This window comes from Populus alba, chromosome 1, assembly GCF_005239225.2.
Source record: "Populus alba chromosome 1, ASM523922v2, whole genome shotgun sequence".
Classification (NCBI taxonomy): domain Eukaryota; kingdom Viridiplantae; phylum Streptophyta; class Magnoliopsida; order Malpighiales; family Salicaceae; genus Populus; species Populus alba.
Genome location: NC_133284.1, coordinates 35,963,584 through 35,988,169, shown reverse-complemented (window position 1 = coordinate 35,988,169; position 24,586 = coordinate 35,963,584). Strand labels below are relative to the sequence as shown.

General features: G+C 29.2%; 2 protein-coding genes across 8 annotated transcripts; both read right to left on the bottom strand.

The window, feature by feature from the left end:
- Positions 1 to 34: 34 nt before the first annotated feature.
- LOC118055186 (uncharacterized) lies at positions 35 to 3,950 on the bottom strand. Of its 3 annotated transcripts, none has more exons than XM_035066997.2 (2): positions 3,143 to 3,950; positions 35 to 340 (listed from the first exon to the last, which is right to left on the bottom strand). In XM_035066997.2, exon 1 carries the CDS (start codon positions 3,842 to 3,844, stop codon positions 3,155 to 3,157), a length of 690 nt encoding a protein of 229 aa, XP_034922888.1. In that variant the 5' UTR covers positions 3,845 to 3,950; the 3' UTR covers positions 35 to 340; positions 3,143 to 3,154. The 3 variants fall into 3 exon arrangements, with proteins under 3 accessions (XP_034922888.1, XP_073263303.1, XP_034922887.1); XM_073407202.1 differs by lacking the exon at positions 35 to 340 and adding an exon at positions 355 to 941; XM_035066996.2 differs by lacking the exon at positions 35 to 340 and adding an exon at positions 2,513 to 2,948 and having other exon boundaries at positions 3,143 to 3,949.
- A 1,966-nt stretch (positions 3,951 to 5,916) lies between these two features.
- Positions 5,917 to 9,717, bottom strand: LOC118055187 (F-box protein At5g03100). Of its 5 annotated transcripts, none has more exons than XM_073407229.1 (4): positions 9,415 to 9,717; positions 7,770 to 8,861; positions 6,707 to 6,880; positions 5,917 to 6,227 (listed from the first exon to the last, which is right to left on the bottom strand). In XM_073407229.1, the coding sequence occupies exons 2-4, from the start codon at positions 8,802 to 8,804 to the stop codon at positions 6,039 to 6,041; spliced, it is 1,398 nt and encodes a 465-aa protein (XP_073263330.1). In that variant the 5' UTR covers positions 8,805 to 8,861; positions 9,415 to 9,717; the 3' UTR covers positions 5,917 to 6,038. The 5 variants fall into 5 exon arrangements, with proteins under 5 accessions (XP_073263330.1, XP_034922890.1, XP_034922891.1 ...); XM_035066999.2 differs by having other exon boundaries at positions 5,917 to 6,401; positions 7,770 to 8,857; XM_035067000.2 differs by having other exon boundaries at positions 5,917 to 6,401; positions 7,770 to 8,814.
- Between the last annotated feature and the right edge of the window lie 14,869 nt (positions 9,718 to 24,586).

Below are 24,586 nucleotides of genomic sequence, written 5' to 3'. Positions count from 1 at the left end.
CATTTCAAATGTGTTGATTGCGGGACGTTGAGAGTACGGAAACAGACCTGCTCGATTTTGATTTCAAGAAATATGCACCTGAGGAGGTGCTCAAATGTACATCCATTAAGATGCAAGCAAAACAAAGGCAAGTTCTTACAGCAAGAGCTAAGGGAGGACCTTGAAATAAAGCAGGGACCGAAGCACCGGCAACTTCGTTATCATGCTCTGAACCAGCCGGCCCGAGGAGAGATTTGCACCCCAAGATAACATGATCCTCCTAGCCTTGTGTTTAAGAACAGTACAGTTGTGAGGACCATGAAGCTGCTCCACACATTGCCTGCGTACGCTATCATTGTGGCTGACAACAGCTCAAGAGACACCAACATAACTAATTAAACTGGGCCAAAAGATATCTCAACATTCAAAATAACTACTCTGTTTTAGAGAATAACATGCATATAATAATCAATATGTTCAAATTTACTCATTAATTCTTCTGCACTACTCTGTTTTAGAGAATAAAAGTAAAAGGAATTCAAAAGTTCTGTTGAGCAGACTACTTTAATAGTAGGACAAATAAAATCTACTCCGAACCCCCAAGGGCCTAGCCTCCAGATGCAACTCAGATTAAAGTAAGTTGGGTACATCTGGAATTCGTGAGAGTAATTGGCCTGGGCTAGGTATTCATTCTTTAACCAGATTTAGGTCATCAAGAAGGGTTTAACACGCCAATGTGTGCACATGTCATCCAAGACCTACCTCCCAGTGCAATCCCTAGTTGAAAAATCTGGAAGAAGGCTAATTTTGTAACTGTTATCAGGATGATTGGTATTGAGACCAACTGAGGTTGGAACAATAGGCCTGCCACCGGCCATATTGCCACTTGTGCAGCCCTAGAAGAAAGGTTGAGACCCAAACTCTTATTTAGCTAAAATTTGGAAGGGTCAAACTGAATCAAGCTGAAACACAAACAAGATTAAAGTTCAGCGTCAAAACACATAACCTGTAGGAAATGTATGAAGTTAGAAAAAGAAATAACCACATGGCATATCCCCAGTGTAATGGTTGTCTCCAAGATAGATGGGAACTTAAGACACAGTTCATCACAAGGCAGATAACTGTAGGTTATTTCCCTCTTCTTAGAGTACTAGAAAAACTTGCCATGGTCGATGTTTTAGGGCAGTGGCCAGTCAAAGTGAGAACATATGATAGGGATAAATAGGAATATGCTTTTCTCCAGGAAATCCAGAGGTCAGAAGTTATAGCAGAACGGAGCTAAACAGTTTTAGTTGTGTGCTTTGGAGCAGGGCAGTGAGGGTGGGAATTTTGCCATAAGACTTGCTACTCATATCCCATTATTATTGGCTCTTCTGCGAAAAACACAAAATTTAAGAAAACACCAATTGTTCATTAATTATCTGTTATTAACTGGAATATAAAAGGTAGCATATTTAGGTTGAACTTTTCAATTTGTTGCCTTTAAATAAAACAGAAAGGGAAAGAAGTTGGAACAGCTGCGTGCCTGGAGAAGATCAAGAGGTTTTTTTGGGAAGAGATAATTTGTACGCTATTTTCAAGAGCCAGAGTTGGGAAATATCTTTTCTGGAATTTTAGTCTACGTGCATCCATTCAATACTTCTATCTTTCTATTGAAATAGAAAGTAAAACATGACATGATTATCTTAACAAAACCAATCCAATGGTTAATAGCCAAAAGAATACTAATAATTTTGTAAGTTTCTACACAACCTTCAACTTACAAGAATGTTAATGGAAAATATTACCTCTATCTCAATTATGTATAGGCATATATATGGACAACCCTCATAAAAATGAAACATGACCCAAACTAGCGACCACACTAAGCTTAAACCCTCAAACCGTGATCTGGGAGGGGTAGTGAAACAGAGTATCCGTATCCCATACCACTTACCACTTTATACGGTAACATTGACCCACCCATTGTAGCTCACAAATAAAGCAAACCAACTTTAGTTTCAGAAAGCATGATAGTCATATCCTAGCAAACTCCAATACACCTCTTCTTTCAATGTTTTAACTGCAATTCATACCCTCAATAGTTTTGGACAGATTTGTCACATTATTATCTTTGCATCATTTACGAGCATGGCAATGACACTGCCAAGCATACATTGGAGCGCCCCACCAAAAGTTTGCCAAGAGTTGATGCACCCCATGAAACCACACAAAGGTACCCATACCTCTTTACCACTAATTCACAGGACAACATAATCTCATAATTATTTACTCATTTTCAAGGATCAAAATTCGTGCACAAATTTTCCCACTCATTTCCAATCCCTAATGCAGGTGTGGAACTCGCTACCAGTTATTTGTTTATAACAAGCAATCATATTCTGTACACTCTCAAACAAAGTTCAGGGAAGAACAATATACGAGTTCAACTATTCAACATAGCTGCAAGCAATACTCAAATAAACTTGTGAAAGGCAGAAAAATGCATTGATGATGGGCAACATTTAGTAATATTCTTTCTAATGCAAGAAAATTTCCATCAGGACAGAAATCAAAGTTCATTAATCATTTTCCTAGATCATGAATTCATGGATTTTTTTTCCTATATCAAACATGCAAATTAGACTCGATGGGAACATTGATTATACATGGCTATCATGGCCCAGTTAAGGGCAAATATTACACCGTCATGTTGTTGCTAACCTGCATGTTTGTTTTTCTCCAACACACCTCAATCACTCAGGTATCTTTCCTACCAACTCTAGAACAAAAAGGTCCTACTGGAGCATCACCATTGTTACAACTTAAAAACTCAGTTCATCTTTTTCCTCTGCATTGCTCATTAAAAAACAGCATACTAGCGCAACTCTCCTGGCATCTCTTCTTCATACGTCTTCAACATTACTACTAGGTTTTGAAGACAAACACTCCTAGGATAACATCACCAACGTACCCTAACTCTATTTCCTCTGCAAAAAGCAATAAAATAAATTTAAAAGAGAAACCACAGACTACCACATCTACAATTCCACGAGCATCAAATAAAAAAAAGAACAAAATATCTAATCAAGGTTGCTAGAACATACATTGCCGCATTGCGAAATCACTAAATTCTAATTACTACTTGACTAAGCAAATTAACCTCGATTTTCTTAACACTGACCTTGCTTTAAAATCACGCATCACTGTCATCATCATCATCAGCAGCAGCAGCAGCAATATAAACTCCAGGATGCACAACTTTTCTTCGCGTCCTCGATGGTAAAATGTTATCCAAATCAACTTCAGCCAATGGATCATCCTCCTCTGCCTCCTCACTATCATCGCCACCCTCTAATTCACTCCCGTCGTCGTCTTCGTCGTCGTCTCCTTCTTCAATCATTATCCCTTTTCCTTTCCTGTCCACCACCGCTTCCTCCCTGTTCTCTTCTTCATCCTCATAATCACCATCTTCTTCCTCACCATCTTCGTCTTCATCTTCATCTTCATCTTCTCCTTCTTGTACGGTGTCGTTTAGGTTATCGATTGAAGGTTCTAGAGTTTGCGAGTTCTCAGTGAGTTTCTCGCGGATGATTGGTGAATTGTTGGCAAGTGAATCGATTTTTTGCGATTTGTTGGAGTGATTACCATCTTCATCTTCTCCTTCTTGTACGATGTCGTTTTGGCTATCGATTGAATGTTCTAGAGTTTGCGAGTTCTCAGTGAGTTTCTCTTGGATGACTGGTGAATTGTTGGAGAGTGAATCGATTTTTTGCGATTTGTTGGAGTGATTATCTTGTTCTTGATCGTTTTCAGGAATTGGGTCGTCATCGAGTTTGCGTTTTGCAGGTAATGTGGGTTCGTTTTGGGTTTCGGTTTCTGCCATTGCTTGGTTTTGATTGGGGTTTATTGAAGACAATTAGGGTTTACGGTATGGAGAGTTTGTGGGGTAGTAAGTAGTGAATAAAGAAAAGGAGGGCTTCATTATTAGTTTCTTCTATTGACAAGTATTTATTTATGACACCCGAGGTTTGTTGCTGTGTTCAATTACACACCTCATATATCTGGTTTCTACTTGGGCCAAGATTATTTGAAACGTAAAACAATAGATTCTAGATTCTAAAAAAATTAAATATGTGTATAATTAAATACGTATATTAACTCGGTTTATTATTTATATTAATAGTTAAATCAACTACAGTTTTTTTAATTGTGTTTATAATTTATCTATCTCACTGCTATTAAACCGACAGATGATAAAAACGAATACATTCTAGATTTAAAAAAAATACAAAGAATTGACTTAGTAATACTCGGTCTTTCTAAAAAAAATTTATTTTTATTTTTTAAAAAATTCAAAACAATATTATTTTATTTAAAAAAACATTAAAATAACTTCATTTTAATTCAATCCAACTAAAATATCATTACCATGGTTTTTCGATGAACTATGGTAAGATTATGAGAGGTTCGCTCGTTTACATCTTTAAGCAATAAAGTTGTTTCGTTTTCATATTTTCAACCCATTTTCTATCATAAGACACAAATTATGTGCCGTGAATTATAAAACAAAATCATCATTAATCCAGTTCAGTGGGATCCAAACAAAAAAAACTCATGTCATAGGAATTTTTTATTTACCAACCTATTACTCATTTCTTCTTTTTTATTGGAAGCCCAAGAGCATATTTTAGAACAAGATCACGCCTTGCTAGAGGGGGGTGTGAATATATCAATCCATGAAATACCTAGATAGACATGGAGGCCATGAGAACCACCAGCTTTAAAAGTAAATTGTTATGTATACTGGTACACACACAAAACAAATTTTTTATTACCCAGAAAACTTTTTTTTTCACTAGCTTTTTATATAATACTTAAATTAACTTATCAAACTTATAATCCAGATCATAAAAAAATAATAATCTCATATAAAACAAACCAAAATAAACCATAAAATCTCATTTTTACAATCAAATATTCAAGATCGACCTAAAACAAAATTCAAGTCAAATTCAAGTCTCGGGTCGAGAAAATCAATTCAGGTCAACCTCCATAAATTTATTTTTAAAAGGATAATGCTCATTGTTATTAAAAAAAAAAATTTACAAGTTGAGGGCCGGTTTTGACAAGATCAGGCCCAAGTCAACTAAAATAACAGGTCAATTCATTTTTTTACAAGGTTACAGAGCACCCCAGGACGGGGATCGACCAGCGATTTTAAAACTATGCAATCAAGAACATAAAAGATTGCATAACCATACAGAAGAACAAAGTAGCAAACGTAGAATGACTCCCATGAAAGAGAAATGACAGCTGCTTTGCAAACAGAGAAAGAATTGAGACCGCTATCAAATGCTACATTGATCAGCAAGAAATCAAGAGAGAACTGACTTCATAATCTGTAAAGCCTAGGGAAAATGAAATAGCCATCCACGAGAAACTTCTATCTTAAGGCCTGCTAACACAAGCTATACACCGGGAGTGACTGAGCTTAAATGTGTACAAGCTCAATGCACCAATAACAAGTTTAATCGCAATGAGCATCCCAAAAATAAGACTAATGTTGTTATAAAGTGCTATCAAATCCTTCCCGGTCCCAGGATCTCTGGGTGAATCTGCGGTTCGAAAAAACCACGAATCTAATCACTCCACATAAAACTGAACTTCTACCTTTTAAACAAGTATATTTTATAGCAGTGAGATCTCTGTTGATTATGCTAAACCGTAAAGCAACTAGTTCACAGTAGATGGCCTAAAGATGCGAGTTGGACAACGGAAGCAGGTTGCTGTTCCGCCCAGAAGATAAACTAAGACCTAACAATGATATCATCTCAAGAGCCAATGCATGAATGACATTTCCGAAACTCAAAATGTTCAGTACCAAAGAGGTTAGATAAATCTAAACAGCTAACATATATCATATTTCATATACACTACATGCTTGGAAAAAAAATCTGCCGAAAAATCAAATCCTTCAGTTCAAAACGAGAATATCTACATTTTTCAGAAAAACAATATTCAACTTAACTTTAACATGCTTAAAGGAACCCTGGCAAATAAACTTATACAAATTTAAATTACTTAAAGCAACTTTCTAACATAACCTTTGCATTTGGTGAAGCTCTAGGGTAGGACAAGAATGCTTGGGTCAGTTCAAGTAATTCCATTAATTCCTGTGCCTCAACAGACATCCAAGTGCGATTTACATCATCTCTCTGTGCATGTATAATCATATTCTCCAGTACCTTGGCATTCTTGAGCAGAAACTGCACCCATTGATCAACTACAAGTTTCAAACTTGAACAACTTGTGTCAAATCCAAAAATCTCCACACTCTTGAGATGCAGCACTAAACATTTGAAAATCCTCTGATTATATAAACTCCAGTATTCCTCTCCATCAAAACTATAATATTTATAAAAAGACCTGTCAAGCTCAAACTGAAGATGAACATTGTATTAGACAACTTAATTTTTAATTGGCATGCAGTAGTGTTGTTATGATTCTAGCATAAATAATTTCAATTGATCTATGTACTACTTTGGAATTATTTTTACTTAAAATGTTAGTTGTAGCAAAGACTTGATGACACAGTGAGAGGACAATGCAGATTCATTATACCAAGACCAAAATAACATGATAAACAAAAGAAAATGGAGATCGAAAGGAAACCTATCAAAGTTCCAAACGAAAGCTAGATTGACAAGAAGAGAGATAAACTAGTGAGATTGTGATAGAAAAACACCTCAAAATTGTTGGAGGGCATCAAGTTGATAGTTAATTTTTGCAGATTAGGTGAACTTTGTAGCAAGCTTGCAATCCCAGGAAGGTCCCATTTGTTGATCTTCTTGTTCAGTGTTAGATACTTGCATGCTGAAGTTGGAGAAGACAAACCCTTCACCTCTGATATAGATAGAATCTTGAGAGGTAAGAAAAAAAAAGAACAAAAAAAGGGACTCAGAAAGTATCATGGTGGTTAAATAAGATGTCATGGGGATATTCTATCTTAAATAGGTCATTGACAAATACTATTATCCAATAATGAATAATAATGGGCGATCAGTAAGTCAACACTTGGTGAAAAAGGGGCTTCACAACATTTATAATGTTGTAACCAAAAGCTGATGAGGGGAACTCAAGAACAAGCAAGAAAATACCCTTTATAAAGTTTTTTACATAAATAGATGCAATCAATTAAATTGATACATCCAACAGAAAGTATAACGATTGCACAGCAGTTTGAATAACAAAATTCATGAGTTGCATGAATAAACAGTATGTATTTATTTTATTCACAAAAAACCCTTAACAATAGATGCTGTTACAGAAGTACTCCATAAAAAAAATATTCAAGTCTTGACTTTCTTGAAACAGAATTCTTGAAGCTGTAGCCATTTTACCATTTATTATAGAATTTAAAATCTCTTTGATTATGTCAAGTTTAATGCTTAATGTGCTCATCCATCACTATGAATGAAGTAATTAAAGAATTAGATCAATCATCATGCTAAGGGCATTTTATGCAAATTAACACTATTCCATAAAGAGCGAGGGAGGGCGAGGGAGGGCAACTAAAACCCCCAAAAGTCCTAACTTGTTTTGATGGTTTCATTTAAAATCATGGATTTCTCCACTATATCAGAAGCAAGGCCATTCAAATTTCAAAATACAGCAAATGTATACAGATGCTAAACCATGAAAGAGAAAACAGACAAATAGAGCAGCTAATGTAAAACAAAGAAACACCTTGCTAGTTTTATCTGACAAAATGCAAAATGCATAAGCAACATATTGCGTCAGAAACTTACCTGAAGACACCAAGTTCCAATTGTAAGTTTCTCAACATGCTGTAATTTTTCAAGTAGGTCATGCAACACGCTGCGATGTGCACTATACCAATTGCTTCTGCAACCATGGCTACAACTTTTCATCCGATAACCAATATTAGCTTCTACCAAAGATGAAACATCTAGAAGCATATAATTCGCTCTATGCATATACCCTGCTAAAGTTAAGGATAGAATATTAGGACCTTTAATCGTGATCACAAAATCACCAAATTTATCCTCAGGGCCCCAGGAACCATCCACCACTAGATCTTTTAAACTTGAACTGAAATTAGTATTGATCTGATCAAAGCCACAGCACTGATTCAATTTCAAGTACTCAAGTAAGGAGCAGCCTAAACAAATGTTTTTAATCATCTCATTGGATAGCCAGCTATATGAGATAGATAAAACCTTCAATGACATCCAAGAAACTTGCTTCAACTTATTAGGAGATAAAGCACAGAATCTCAGACTCAGTTTCTCTGCAGGGATATTGTTGTACAAAAAATTAGGCAAGTAATAATAGTCAGGATCATCAGCAATTTCTCTATGAAACTCCAAACAAAGCTCCTCCACCTTGAGACGTACAGCAAAGTCCACCCACGAGTCAACTTGAGCCTTGAAACATTCAGTGAACTCAAACTCCACAAGGAACTTCTTCACCTTTGGGGAGCGGTAGTGCATCAGAGCTTTGTCAACGAAGACAGCAAAATTTTCAGCTTCTTGAGAGCAAGAACATTCACGGCGAAATATGAGATTTGGCACTAAAGTCCAAATAGTGTCCCACCGCTTTGATAATATGCATGTTTTGATCGCATCATCAGCAGGCAAGAAAGAGAGGATGTGTTGGATGATGGGATCAGGTAGATTGCTAATGCGGTCTACTTTTTGGCACTCCTTGTTTTGACATGACCTTGGCCTTTTCAGAGGATTGTTTTTCAGATTCGGTGTCCTGTAAAAAGTCGTAGAATCCCAGATTGTGGCATTCACTGAGCTCTCACTAGGCTGCCTCATGATTATAATCCTGGTTCGAGAACAAGTTATGCTTCTAAGTACTTAACCTCTTCCTGTCTGAAAGAACAAATTTAGATAACATAATCATTGGCATAATTTCCAGGAATAATATAGAAAACAAAGTTTTCAAATCATGCCAGCATCATCCAAACATAAATTTTAGCTCCAGGGATAACATCAGTGCTATTACTGGAGAACTTTATTTTTTTATTTTTTACTTATAAGGAAACATGGAAAATAGAATCACATCAACCCTCGACCGATTTAATAAGAAAATTGGACCCTTTCCACTTTCACGTTTCACCTCAAGATTCAAGAACAGTCAAAAGGGTTTGCTTGGATTTAACATAAATCCCAGTATGTTATTCAAGTGCAAATTCTATTATTATCTCCTAAATTCCCCAAAATCTAAAAGAAAGAAAAAAAGCAAAATTTTCTCCAAGTTTAAAATTCCTATGCCCCAGCAGTTTCTCAACAACCAAACAGACCAGGCAGGAGAAAAAAAAAGATCAAACCTAACCATCAAACACAAGCAGCAGCACAAAAGAAACGACTAAGTGTCTGAATAACAGTAAAAAAATGGTGGAGTTATAACAAGTACGTTGCAGACCTGACGTTTTTTTGGCCCGCTTACGATGGCCCTGGCTCGTTGATCGTTGAAGAAGAACTTTCATATTAGCAGGGTTGTCGTTTTATTGATGTTTTTGGGAGATTAGAAAAAAGAGAGATCAGTTTGACAGACTGAAAATTTGCACGAGAAAGAAAAGAAACCGAAGTGAAGTAAAGTGAAGTAGTGGGATGGAACATGAATTTATTTTCATGCTATAAACACAGCACACATGGCAGTCTTGATGACCACAGTATGAGTTAAAAGTTCAAAAAAAAAAAAAGTATCAAAATTAGAATTAAGGATGAGGATTAGGATTAGAGTAGCTATTTGATCAGCTCTACATCGCGGCTTCAATATATATATATACAGAACAGTATGTATAAAAAAAACAAATAAAAATTCATTTACAATAAATAAAAATATAAATATAAAAATTAATAAACATATATATTAAGATTATAATACGGATCTTTAACCCAATTATGTTGAATGAATTTATTATCAAAATCAAATTTTTATTTAGTCAAATAATAATATAAATAAATATATATGAAATTGATTGAATAAAATAAAAAAAAAATATTATATAAGATTACATGTTTATATAAAACATAAAAAAAATTATATAAATGAATTAGAATAATTGTATCAAAAATTAAATGCATATAAAATAACTAAAAAATAATTGTTATGTGAAAGAAGCTATATAAACAAAATAAAAAAGAGAATATATACTAATTTAAACAAACAAAAAATAATTTAAAAAAAATACATTTAAAAAATATTAATTAAAAAAAAAAAAAAAAAAAAAAAGAGCATACGCTATTAGGCCTGTCTTGCTTGACCCACTTAGTAAGGGCACGTATTTGGGCCTTTAATTTTTTTTAATTGTAGATGGAGCAAATAAAATGTCATCCACCTCATTGTTATTGGAAAAAAAAAAAAAAACAGGGCTAAAGGTTTTTTAACCCAAAAACCTAATTTTCAACCCATTTGTTTTTATCAAAAAAACCTATAAAACACTCTAAAACCTTGGTAAACAAATTCATGACCTCAAAAAACTATCTCGAAACTCAAAATAAAAAATCTTCTTAGACTCATATATACTTTTTAAGCATTTTCAAGATGAAAAAACACTCAAGTTGAACTCCTCTTGTCATATAAAACCACTTGACATAAAGATTAACCATTTTGATAATTAGAGTCAAATGTCAAGATATTTTTCTCTCTACCACCAGAAACCAATGAATTTCTCTTTTTTCTCTCAAACCAGGAACTAAACAAAAACAATGTTTTGAAAATTGATTTATGCTTAAACTTTAAAAAATGAAGGGACTCAATTTCTAGAATTAGTAAAGAATGAGGACTAAGTTAAAGATTTGGGGAGGAAATCTAAAATACCACCCATCTTCTTCATGTGTTTCATTTTAGTCTCGTGTCTTTCAGTTTCACATTTACTTAACAATTTTAGCCAAATTAGCCTCCAATTAGGCCTTAAAAGGCAAAAATTTAAAAAAAAAAAAAAAACTTATAGGCCCAATGAATTCACAATGCTCATGATTCTTAGTGTATAATGCTTGGAGAAACAATATTTCTCCATGCCTTTTAGAGTATTTGTAAATAGAATTCTTACTAGAATACAAACAGAATAGGACAAATACTAAGGCTTAGGTGATAACTAAAACGCATTAGTGTTTTACTGTTTTTTTCATTTTGCTTTTTTTTATTTTTTTTTCTTTGAGTTTTTATAGTCCTTTGGTTTGTTTATTTCTATTATCATACTTTTTGTTTTTTAATTCAATACTTCCACAATAATGGAATTGATATTGGGATCGATAATTTGACTTGATTAGTTTAGTATGAAGTTCTTGCGGTGTAAAAAAAAACATCATAATGTTGAGCCGATGCTTGATTTTGTGAAATAATAGTTAGGATTTTTCAAATGATTGAGAATAAAGGAATTGGAATTCAAATTGATGAAAAAAATGCAGCCCTTCTTTTTTATATAGAAGAGATCAAACACCAAAATCGACAAGAAAAGAAAAGGAAAGGAAAGGAAAATAAACAAAAGAAGAATGAGTTGTCGAAGCCATTCTAGATTCATATTGTCATCCTATGTGAGCCTTAAAATGAAGCCCCCAACGAGATGATTCAAATGACACAAAAAAAGGTTGGTATTAGAGCTCGAATGAAGCCACACACATCTCCATACGGCCTTCATCACACATTGGTGAGTATGGTACAATGCCATATAGTTTTCACCCATTATTCAATTTAGTTTTTTTATTCTTTAGTAATTTTTCAACTCTATTATGAATTTCATCGTAACTAAGCCCAATAAAAACCCGACCAAGGAGAAAAGAAGACAAGCGGAAAAAAAAGGAGACAAAATGGCCTAATCAACCATAAATGCAGCACAACCGAACCTAAAAAATGGGAAAAGCATATCATCATGCTTAGAGAATTTATTGTCATGCCAAACTAAAGCCATAACACAGGTCATGGGTTAGGCAAGTTTACCTGGTTTAACCAGGTCATTCAAAAATATCGTTTCAAAATTTTTTGTTTTAAAAAAATGTTAAATAAACATTTTTAAAATAATATTTTCTTTAAAAGAGTAAAAAAAAAAAATTTACTAAGTCAATCGATTTGCAAATGTACCTCACAAAGCCGGTTGGGTCACTTTTGATCAACTCCCACAAAGTTTGTTTTGAAACTCGATTGGATTAGGTTCACAACTAGGTCACTAGACTTGACCTGAATTCGATAACATTGTTGAAAAGTTTCTAAGGACAGCGTATAAGCAATTGACTAGTTATATAAAATAAATTGAACTATATATATTTCAATTTATTTTTATTAGGAGTTAATTAAATTAATCTAATTATTTACAATATTCATAATTTTGATTGAAATTCTTACAGAATTTTGGTTATTTTCTTTTAAAAAACAATTCAATCAAATTAATTTTGATTTTAGAAACAAAAACTAAAAAAATTGAACTTGAATCAAATTAAATTGAAAAAACTCATTAAATAAGAAAGGTTTATTAAATCAAAACATGTCAACAATAGCCAAAATTTATGAATTAAATTTAACTTATTTGGTTTTTAAAAATTTAAAACAAACCAAACAAAAATTCGAAATGAATAGCCAAAATAAAAGGTTTAAAAAATGCTCATCTCTAGTCTTTATAATATTATTTTAAGTTATTATAATTTTTTTCATCTTAATACATCCTTAGGTTAAATATAAAAAAAAATGGTTATATATGGTAATACAAATGAAATCTCATGAAGGTGCAAAAACATATTTCATTAAAAAAATAAAATAAATTTTAATTATTTCAAATGTTTAAGTTGAAAAAAATAGTTTTTTTTTTAATTTCTTAGAATTATCTCTAAAATTAATTTCTGTTAATTTTGTAACTTTTTTATTTGTTCAACATTTCTTTTACTTTTTGGGTTATTTTGGAATTTTATCATTTGTTAAACATTTTAAAAATTTATATTTTCCTAAAGAATAGTTTTAATTTTTCAATAGGAAAGCGTTTTTGAATTTTTTGAATTTAAGAATACTTTAATTCTTTAGTTATATTCCAAGATTTTATTTATGCAAAAAATATTTTTTATAAATTAAAATTTTCTTTTAAAAATTGTAATGATTGATAATTGTAGGAATTGTTTTTATCTAGTAAGATTTTTGAAACTTTGGATTTTTTGAGAAATATTAATTGTTTTATTCCTAAAGCATTTTAAAAAAAACTATTTTTAAATTAATGTGTTTATTCTTTGACTTCCTATAAAAACTTTAATTTGTAGTAATTTTACAATCTAATGCAATTTAGTTGAGTTGAATTAAATTGACTAAATTAATATTATTTTGGTTTTTTTCAAATCATTTTATATGTTGACATCAAAAATAATTTTTAAAACAATAATAAATATTATTTTAATATATTTATAAGTGAAAAATATTTTAAAAATAACTATTACCATATTTATAGACAATCCTGACCAAACCCAAATAATACCAAAACAAATAAAAAAATGATTCATCAAAGAAAAGCCACCCCTAAATAAATAACATGCCATCTCTCTACAACCCACGCCACAATACCATCAAAATTAAAATTAACTAAATATTATACATAACCCAAATAGTTCTTAAATAAATGCGATAGCACTAACAAAATATTATACCATAATAAATAGCTACGTTAATTACCATTATAAGCAATCAATTAACCAGTGAAATTGATTCCCACAACAATATAGCTATTAATTATCGTTGGAATTTTTTTTTGATAATCTAATCCGTCTAAAAAAACAATTAAGGGAATTAGTGTTGAGAACTTTTTTAATCAACATGATTTAAATTATTATTATTATTATTATTATTATTATTATTTATTAGAGAATAATATAAATCATGTCTTGAAATATCACCTAACAGCTTAAGCTTTTGAGTTGAATTAGTTATTTGATATGATATCGGAGTTTTAATGACCAAGTGGTCACGAGTTTGAATCTCATCATCTCTATTTATTTGATAAAAATTAAGCACAAAATAATATGGACATATGCAAGTTTCAAACCCAAAGGGCTTTCACTTGAGGGGGTATGTTAGAGAATAATATAAATCAGGTTCTGAGATCTCACCTAACAACTTAAGTTTTTTAATTGAATTGGTTATTTGACATTTCTGAAAAAAGTTTTTAGCATTTGTAAAATATAAAGTTATAATTTAAATTTTTTTAATTTATAATATTCTCACATATAGATTTAACTAGTTTTTTTACTCGCGCTACGCCGCAAGTCAGATCATTTCTTTCCGATCTTAAAAAGAAATAAAGATGTTAGAAAGTCAAAAACTTGATGCATACTGGATAAAAAAAAAAAACTTTCAAATTACTGAAATATTGATACATTGAATGACTTATTATTTATTCAAAAAAATATTGAGATAACAGCATATTAGATCGACTTGGACCAACCAAGGTTAACATAACTCGTGATTCAATGCAAGAGCACATGATAACCCCATGAAATTTAAACCAAATCAAATTACAAAGGTCAATTGTGATGAACCAAATATTGAATGTCAAAAAAAAAAAAACTAAATCTAAAAAAGCAACTATGAGTAAACCTAGATTTGTATCCAGTGCTACTCTGCAAGTCAAGAGAATTTTAACCGAACATAAAAAATAAATTAAAGCTACATAAGTGTTTCTAAAGGAGCAAAGAAAAAATCCGAGACTCGAGTGATTGAGTCACTTGAGTTTCATAAGTTCATTTAATTTAATAATATGAAAAACAAGCAAATTCGAACAAATCTTCTAAACCTAGATTAGTCCTCCAAATTCAGAGTGCTTGAAATCTTAGACTCAAATTCAATAAAAAAACCCGATTCCTAACAAATTTAATGTTAAAGGAAAAAAAAATTCTAGACTTAGGTCATTGTGTTAACTGGTTCAATAAGCTTGGCTATTTTAATAATATGAAAAAAAAGGCCATCCTAATTTAAAAATATGAAAAACCAAAAAAGCCTAAGCAAATCTTTTAAACTTGGGTTAACTTTCTAAATTCACAACAAGTGAAATCCTATACCCAAGTTCAATAAAGAAGTCAAATTGTTAATATATATATATATATATATATATATATATATATATATAATGTTGAAGGATTAGATCAGGAAACAATATATTCAAAAAATTTAACAAAGAAAAAAAAAACAATAATTAAAATAATGAGGATCGTAGAAAAAAAAATGATGAAAGATGAAATTGCAAAAAAAAAAAATCAACTTCAGAAATCACCCAAAACAATAACAATCCAAAGAATAAGGACCAAATCTAAAAGATGAAAAAATTAAAAAGGATGAAATTAAAAATAAAACCTCAATTTCAAATAATTAATTGAAATAAAAGAAGTGTAATAAAATAAGAGGGGCTAAATCTCAAGAAAATGTAAAATGAATGGTTGTTGTGATTTTTTTTTTCAAGAAACACCTTGGATGGTCATTTTTAGCACCACCCACCATTGTACGCACTGCTTGAATTCAACGAGGCAACTTACAAGCTGGCACATGCGATGCATGCTTTGACCATTTTTCTTTTTTATTATTTTGTATATTAATGAAAATACCAATTTATCCCTAATACCACATGATAATTACAAAAAAAAAAAATCAAGATAAAATTAGTAATAGACCCTTGAAAAGAAGGTTATTTTTTTGAAAATCAAATGGAAAAATTAGTTATTACATTATGCTTAAAAAAATAAAAAGTCCAATGAGCCCTTAGCCCCAAGTTAACTAATTTTTTTGCCTTTGAGGGCATTTAAGAAATTCCATTGTGCCAAATAGTACAAAAAGACCAAGTCACCCCTAGTCACCCCCAATTAAATTAATATTGTTCTGTAAACCTCGTTACACCCATAGAAAACTGCGTTTTTTTTAGAAGGGCAAAATTGTCACTCCACTATTCCAATAAATAGTGATTTTTCTATTAGGCTACAAGACTTTCATCATGCAACTTATTTTCTGTTAATTTTGATTCTATATACCTTTTTGGTTTGTTATGATTTTTTTTCTTTTATTAATTTTTTAAAGTTTGCTATACATCTTTGTTTTAAAGTTATAGCTTATCTTCTAAAATTGTTTTTCATGCAATTTGAATGTTTTGATGCATGCAATATATTTTATTGATTAATATATTATTATTTTATTTGTGATAGTTTATTCTATCTTTCTTATATGGTCATGCCTTTTGCTTGACATGCTTAAATATTTTATAATGATATAATACATGTTAAAAAGAACTTGAGTTTTTAATTTGTTGATTTTATCATGCATAGTTTAAATATTTAAATTTTTTATCACAAGTTTTATTTATTTTTAAATATTATTTCTATTTATTTTATAGATTATATCATATTTTTAACTTAAGAATTGGTTTTTCTAACCAATATTGCTTCAATAAGTATTAATTCGATAGTGAAGACACCTTTTGAGGTTCATAATGAGAAAGTTAAAAAGTTTAATGGATTAAAATTTAAATTGGTGACAACATAAAATATTGATTTATATTCCCACCTCGAACTTAGTTAAGTTCTTATAGAAACAAAATGCTAAAGTTATCAATTAATAAATCCAATTTTATTATTGTAGTAGCTTTGGAGGTATGGAAATATAGTGATTTCATGTGTAAGAACTACATTTTGAATAGATTAAATAATATAATGTATATAGTTCAATCAAGATTGCAAATGCATTTTAGAAAGCTTTGGCCAAAAAGTTCAAGTTTGAAATTGTAAAAATATTCATAGTCGGTAAATTTTTAAATCTCAAGATGGCCTTTGAGAGTAATAAATCTATATTCCTTAAAAATGGTGTTGAAGCTATTTAATTGATTTTGTTCATGTATATAATACTATTCATATATATGTTATTTTTCACATATACAGAAAGTCAGTATGGTGAATAAATATAGTCTAAAAAGTTATGTTTAAGAAGATTGAGTTTAAAATAAAACCATTTATGACCCCTTTAATCTTTTCTAAGAATATATTTAGTGTTGGAAAAAAAGATATTCCACTTATAAAAAAAATGTATAGAGAAAACTTATACACGAAGAACCTATCAACCTTCAAGGTACTAAATGTTGGAAATATCATACTGAATGTGACCTCTAGAAAGTTTCTCACTCTAAAAAATATACTACATGCTACTAATATTAGGAATAACTTAATGTCTGACTCATTATTGAGTAAAAATGGTTTTAAGAAGGTTTCTAAAAGTGAAAAGGGCATCTCTATGATGACTTCTTTAAAATGAATATAAAAACCATTGTAACCAATGATGAAACTAATTATAGGATTGTTCTTTCTTTTTATTTGCTTGAGTCTTATAATATGTGATATGACAAGTTAGGTCATATAAATTATAATTCTAAGAAAATGTTAATAAAATCATGAATTATTATCAAGAATGATTTTTTAGTTAAAACATTCTTAGTAATAATTTACATAGAATCAAAATTCATAAAATATTCTTTTAATAAATTAAAATAAGTAGTGAACTTAGATAGTTAATTCACTTAGATATTAATGATTTAAGATTTATGTGAACAAGCAATGGAAAAAGATATTATATTTTTTTTTAGATATTGCACGAGGTATTGTTATACCTATTTGCTTATGAGTAAATATGAAGCTCTTGAAATGTTTAAACATTACAAGAATAAAGTTGAAGTCAAATTAACTAAAAGATAAAAGTAATAAGAAGTGATAAAAATGGAGAATACAAAACACTATTTGGTGACTTAAAATGATATTATCCATCAAACTACTACTCCTTGTTCACCATAACAAAATAGCTTTATGAAATGAAAAAACCCACTTTAAAAGAAATGATGAATACCATGTTAATAAGTTTAAGAGCACCTTATAACTTGTGAGAGGAGGAAATGTTAACTTTTAATTATATGCTTAACAATGTACCCCATAAAAAAAGTTAGAAAGAAAACTATATGAGTTGTGGAAAGGTAAAAAAAAAACCTTCATAAATATACATCAAAATATAGGGGTGTCTTACAAAAATAGTAATACATAATCCTAAAAAAGTCAAGATATGACTTGAAACCATGGATTGTGTATTTATTGAATATGCATACAATAGTAATGCATATCAATTTATTATACACAAATTAAGTACTGAGGATATTCATCATAATACTATTATGGAATGAGGGTGTCTTATAAAGGTAGTAATACATGATCCTAAAAAGATCAAGATATGACTTAAAACCATGGATTATGTATTTATTAAATATGCATACAATAGTACTGCATATCAATTTCTTATACACAAATCAAGTATTAAGGATATTCATCCTAATACTATTATGGATCAATAATTTTTTATTCTTTAAAGTTGTGTTTCCATGTAATGAAATATGATAAAATTATTTACTTAGGAGAATGATCGAGGCCAACTCAAATGACCATAATCAATCAGAAGATGATGGTGTTGAACTTAGAAGGAGTAAAAATACAAAAATAACTAAAATATTTGGTCCTGATTTTTTAATATACTTGTTAGAAAATGAACCTCAAACCCACTATAAGAAAATATCTTGTCTGGAAGCCTTTTATTACAATAAGACAGTCAATAGTGAAATTAAATTCATTGTGAATAATTATACATAGGAACTAGTGGTTCCTCCTCTTAGAAGTAAACCATAGCAATAAATAGATCTTCAAAAGGAAGATGAAAGCTAATAGAACCAATGATAAATATAAAACTAAAATTATTTTTAAAGGTTTTAGATAATAAGAAGGTGTGAGCTATTTTGACATGGAACAACTCGAAGGGTTTGTTATCAATAGATAAGAAAGAAAGTTTATAAGCTTGTCAAATCATTGTATGATTTGAAACAAGCACCTAAATAATGACATGAAAAATTTGACAATGTTATGTTGTCAAATAAGTTTAAAATCAATGAAGTTGATAAATGTGTTTATGTAAAAAATACAAATAAAAGCTATATCATTGTATATCTCTTTACAGATGAAATGCTAATTTTAAGCAGCAATGATCACATGATCAAGTCTACTAAGAAAATGTTAACTAAAATGTTTGTTATGAAAGACTTGGATGTTGTAGATGTCATACTATGAATACAATTTTTTAGGACATCTGATGGATTAGTATTGTCCAAATCTTATTATGTTAAGAAGAAGGAAAGTCATAAGTGGTTTAATTTAATCTTTTAGTGACTAGTTTCTCAGTATAATTATTATTCTTTCGTCAATAATGTTCTGATTTAGACATTATAAAATGAAGTGTGTTTGATTTGTCAAATCATGATTGTTCTCAACACCATAATTATTGATTCTATGAGCAAGAATTTACAATGAATGTTATTTAAGAACGGATGAAACATTTTTTCTAATTCATCTAAAATAATGAATCATTTATTGATTACTTAAATACATTTATATGGTTCGTGTTATACCTAATATTTGCACATGTATTCCCTTGATTAGGAAAACATATAATATGATCAAAACATAATATTCTTTATATAAGATAACTTAGAGGGTGTTTGAGAGTGCGGTTGCGGTTATTTTTCAAGTGTTTTTTTACTCAGAAATGCATTAAAATATTATTATTATTTATTTTTTTAAAATTATTTTTGATATCAGCACATCAAAATGATTTGAAAACACCCAAAAAATATTAATTTGAAGCAAAGAAAAAAAAATTTTAAATTTTTTCAAAGACGCTTTTGAAACACAAAAGCAAACAAAATCTTAGTTATCTCAAGTCTAAGGATCACTTATACAACTGTTATGCTAGCATTCCATAGATACAGGTGATTTCTTCATATAAAATTTTTATGCCGGTAAGTTTGGTGTATATACAGTGGCGGAGCCACAATGGGGATTAAGGGGGCAATTGCCCCCTTAATCTTTTATATATATATATCCTTTTATATATATATAACTTTACAAGTTTAATTTTTTTTTATTAATTACTAATTGATCCAAGCTTTATGAATTAGTTAAAATTTTTCTTCCTTTTATAAATTTTCTTCGAGTCCTAAACTATTAATTAGTTAAGTAAGTAATCTTTTATGCTTTATGCTTTATGTTTTAGGTGAGTTTCTTTTTTATTTATTTATTATTTATTCCATTTTCTAATTTTAGTTTTATTCCTTAATAATTAGTTATTAAAAATGTTAGAGTTTATTATAATTTATAGATTTGTTAAATTAATATGTACATGAATAAATATTATATGCATATGAATATGAATTGAAATGAGTTTTGATGAATTAATATATATTTTGTTATGAATTTTACATGAAAAATGATGGTGATCAACTTATTAGTAATTAAAAATGAAGAACTCAACAGCTCAAAAAATTAGAAATACAATAAAAAAAATTTAAAAATATATTAATGCTTATATTTAACCCACTTGTATAAAACAACAAGTCAACAAAGAATTGTTGTCAATAAGTTCACTAGTCCTTGGAAGATTTAGAAATAGATAATTGAAAGTTTAATTGTATATATTTAGAAAGAATATCTTTAATAAAATTAAGAATAAAGTCATTATGAAATAGTTTTAAAATATAAAAACTCGAAAGAATAATTATAATATAAGTTTTTTATTTTAAAAATATTTTTTAAATTAATTTTACTTGACATGAGTTAGTACATGTATTTCAAATTAATTTCTCTATATATAACACATGTTTATATAAAATATAATATCAAGTATTTGTTAGTAATTTGCCCCATCGTTTAAAATTTTCTGGCTCCACCACTGTGTATATATCATCTCATAAACACCTATATATATTAGTTTTAGATTTCCTTTGCACCTTAACTTATTAGAATAATTGCTTTCTTTTATAAAGGAAATAACATAACATGCACTGGTCTTGGTGGCTCTAATTAATATATAGTTTTAATAGAGTATTGATAATAAATATTTAGAAACAATACTTTGATACAATATAAATCTTATAATTATAACAACTTTATAATTTCCTTTACAAAATATTTTTGTTCCAATAAACTAATCTTTAATCTAGATTCATTAATTAAATATCAAATTTATTAATAAAATACTTAATATAAATAGTAAAGATAAATAAAGCCTTTGTTAAAATTAAATATGTTTAGATGAACGAAGTTGGTGCTTATATATACACACACAAATATTAATTATTTTTAAAAAATTAGAAGGAAAATTGTTGGAAGAAACATGTATGTTTGTAATTTCCAATAATTAGTTAAAAGTTGTTTAACATGAAAAACAAGATAGCTCTTTGTCAATGTTAGAACAACATGTATCTTAAACAGCCATGTACAGCCCGCAAAAGATAAGACAACCGACAAAAATGTCACCGAACAGATATGACTGAATCATTCAGAGTCACACAGATTTCTTAACTAACTAATACCTTAAACCTGTTTTTTGGTTAAAACAAACAAAAGCAACAGCCTGATTTAACTATCTACATGCATGCATATACAATCTGTCTTCTTTAACATTTTCGTATATAAATTAAGACCTAGCCAGGAACCCTAAATGTCAACCACCATTTTTCTTGCTAATTGCCTTGATGATCAGTAAGAACCCTAAATCTATATAGTTTTGCCGCCATGGCAACTTCTTCCAAATGTAATAACATTATCTTTCTGCTTCTTCTTTTATCAATTTTCCTAGTTCCATCGTCATCGTCATCGTCATCGTCATCATCGTCTAAGAAGCCTTCATCCAAAAAACGATTGGAGGATTGGTTTTTTCCGAGAGTTACAGTCAATATCACAAATGATGCTAGCCATGACATCCCATACATGTGCAACAGCCCAAGACTTTACCAGGGATTGCACGCATTAAGACCCAAGGAAAGCGTAGCATTCGAGGTCGTTGATATTATGTTCCCACTAGTATGGTGTTATGCCCAGCTTAACGATACATATCATGGAGTCTTCTGGGCATTTGCTACGAAGTTAGGATGCACCGATATTTGCAGATGGAGCCTGAAAGATGAGGGCGCTTTTTATCTCAGGGAAGATGGGAAGCCGGAGGAACATCGGTTATTCGATAATGCATTCTAGTTAGTTTTAGCTAAGTACATGCATTTGAGAATGAAATAGAAAGTGGATCATTTTTTATTTTGTATTATAGCAATTATTAATTAACATTAATTACTATAGAAAAATAAAAGTGCATATATGAATTGGATTAATCATCCCATTATATATATATAATTAGTGCATAATCGAGTTTCTTTATATATATATAAACATATTTAATGGAGTCCTTGATATGGGTCGGTAAGGTCAATCTATCCTTTTTTTTTTAACTAAAATAATATTTTGTTTTTTGTTTTTTAATAGGTTTGTTTTTTCTTTAAATGATACAAAGTTGTTTTAGTCAATAAAAAAAATTCAATTCAAGAACTTGACCTGAGTAGGTTTTGTATCGGTGAATTACTGGATAGGGTCGAGTTTTATAGATATATTTATATATATAATTTATATAATATCATTATTAGTCCTCAGCTAACTTCAGTTCACTTACATTATTTTTTATAAAAATATATATGTTTTAGTTTATTTAACTAAAAATAGATTAAAATTTTAAAAAATAATTAAAAAAATATAAGCTGTTGTTTTACAATTAATGTTACTATAAATTTATTACAAAACTGAGTAATTACAATATCAATCAAATTCAACACCATTCTCGACTCTTAAATAGAAGGTGGAGTAATAGTTTAGTACCGAACCACTGTAGAATTTTGCATTTCTATTTTTAATTTTTTTTTATCTTTTCACTTTCACACGATCACTACCGGGGAGATTGTGTGCCTGGACTTGATAATGATGATTTCCCTGAAAAAATCCAAGTGGTGTGTAGAAATAAAACTTAATTATGTGTTGGGTAAATGGTTGATTCTTTAGGCTTTATATAAAGAAAAATAGTTAAAATAGTTAGTGGCCTGATGTGAAAACTTAGGTGATAAATAATTGGTACTGTCTGGAAAGCTGAAGTGATTAATACTTACAAAAGACTCTTTTCTTTGATTAATATAAAGAATCTTAAATGTTTAATTCAATAATTTTATATAAAAAAAAATATAATGATATTTTTGAAAAATATATTATAAACTATGTATGTTAAAAATATTAAAAATCAAGAGATTCTAAACCTTAGATTTGAAGAATTCATGGAGTATTTATATCTTATGAGACATCAAATTCATTTATGGAAAGGGTTTTAACATTTTATGAATTTTTTTAAGCTTGTTAAATTTAAATTTTATTAAAGAAAATGTGATAAAGTTAATATTGTATGTTAGGGCTTGTTTATTTTTATATTTTAAAAAAACATTTAAATTTTTTTTTTTTACTTTAAATTAATATTTTTTTGGTATTTTTAAATTATTTTAATATACTGATGTTAAAATAATTTTTTTAAAATAAAAAAATATTATTATAATACCTTTCTAAATAAAAAAACAATATCTACAATCCTTCAAAACACCCCTTACTAACCTTGAAAAAGTGTTGCAGCGCGATTGTGTTCCTTGCATTTATTGAATATTTTTTTTTGTATCCATCCAAAATCTATCTACGTGGGCTTAATTTGAACACAATTTAGTCTCGCATGTTTTTTCCCGTTATATAATTATATATTATTAAAATGCAAACCTTTCTTTATAGTTTTGTTTTTTAAAATATTTTTTATTTAAAAATTATTAAATTAATATTTTAAAGTATTTTTTTATATAATTTTGATATGTTAATATTAAAAATAAAAAGATTCTAAAAAAAATATTTTAATATATTTTTAATTAAAAAATATTTTTAAAAAATATCATACAACCAAAATTATAGTACCAAATATATATTTTATAAGAGAAAGCTAGTAGCTAAATATATTGTAGTTGATTCATTGAATATTTTGTTCCTATTGAAAGATTAATGTTTTTTTTATCATAAAGGCCGATAAATTTACTAGGGTACTAGATCCTAATTTTTTTTAAAAAAAGAATTAGCACAATTTTTTTAAAAAAGAAACTAGCACAAGTAAATTTAATTTGTTTTTGAAAATAACATAGCCTAAAAAACTGAAGATCCTACCAATGAGTTTTAAGTAAACCACATTTAGAAACTACAGTATTTAAACAAATGGGAGGTGGGAACTGAGATATTTTTAAGAGATCACAGCAGATTCTGATTAAATGTGTTGGAGTTAGTTTGGAATTGTGGTAATAATAATAATTTAAAATATTTTTAGTTTAAAAATATATTAAAATAAGTATTTTTTTATTTTTTTAAAAAAAATTATTTTTAACATTAACATATTAAAATAATTTAAAAACATAAAAAAAAATTAAAATTTTAAAAAATATAATTTACCTTCAAATTTCGGGTACAATCTTGAGTGGACTAAATTTTTTTAAGAAATCGTAGAATTCTTGTTTCCTATACTGTAAATTTTTTATAACCATCTAATACTAGTAAAGCCCTCGGAGTAGATCAAATAATTAATGTTTGGAATTAGTTATATTTTCCTGTTAATTTATGTTTTTTTTTATATAGTTTAGAATTATTTAATAATCGAACATGTTTTATTT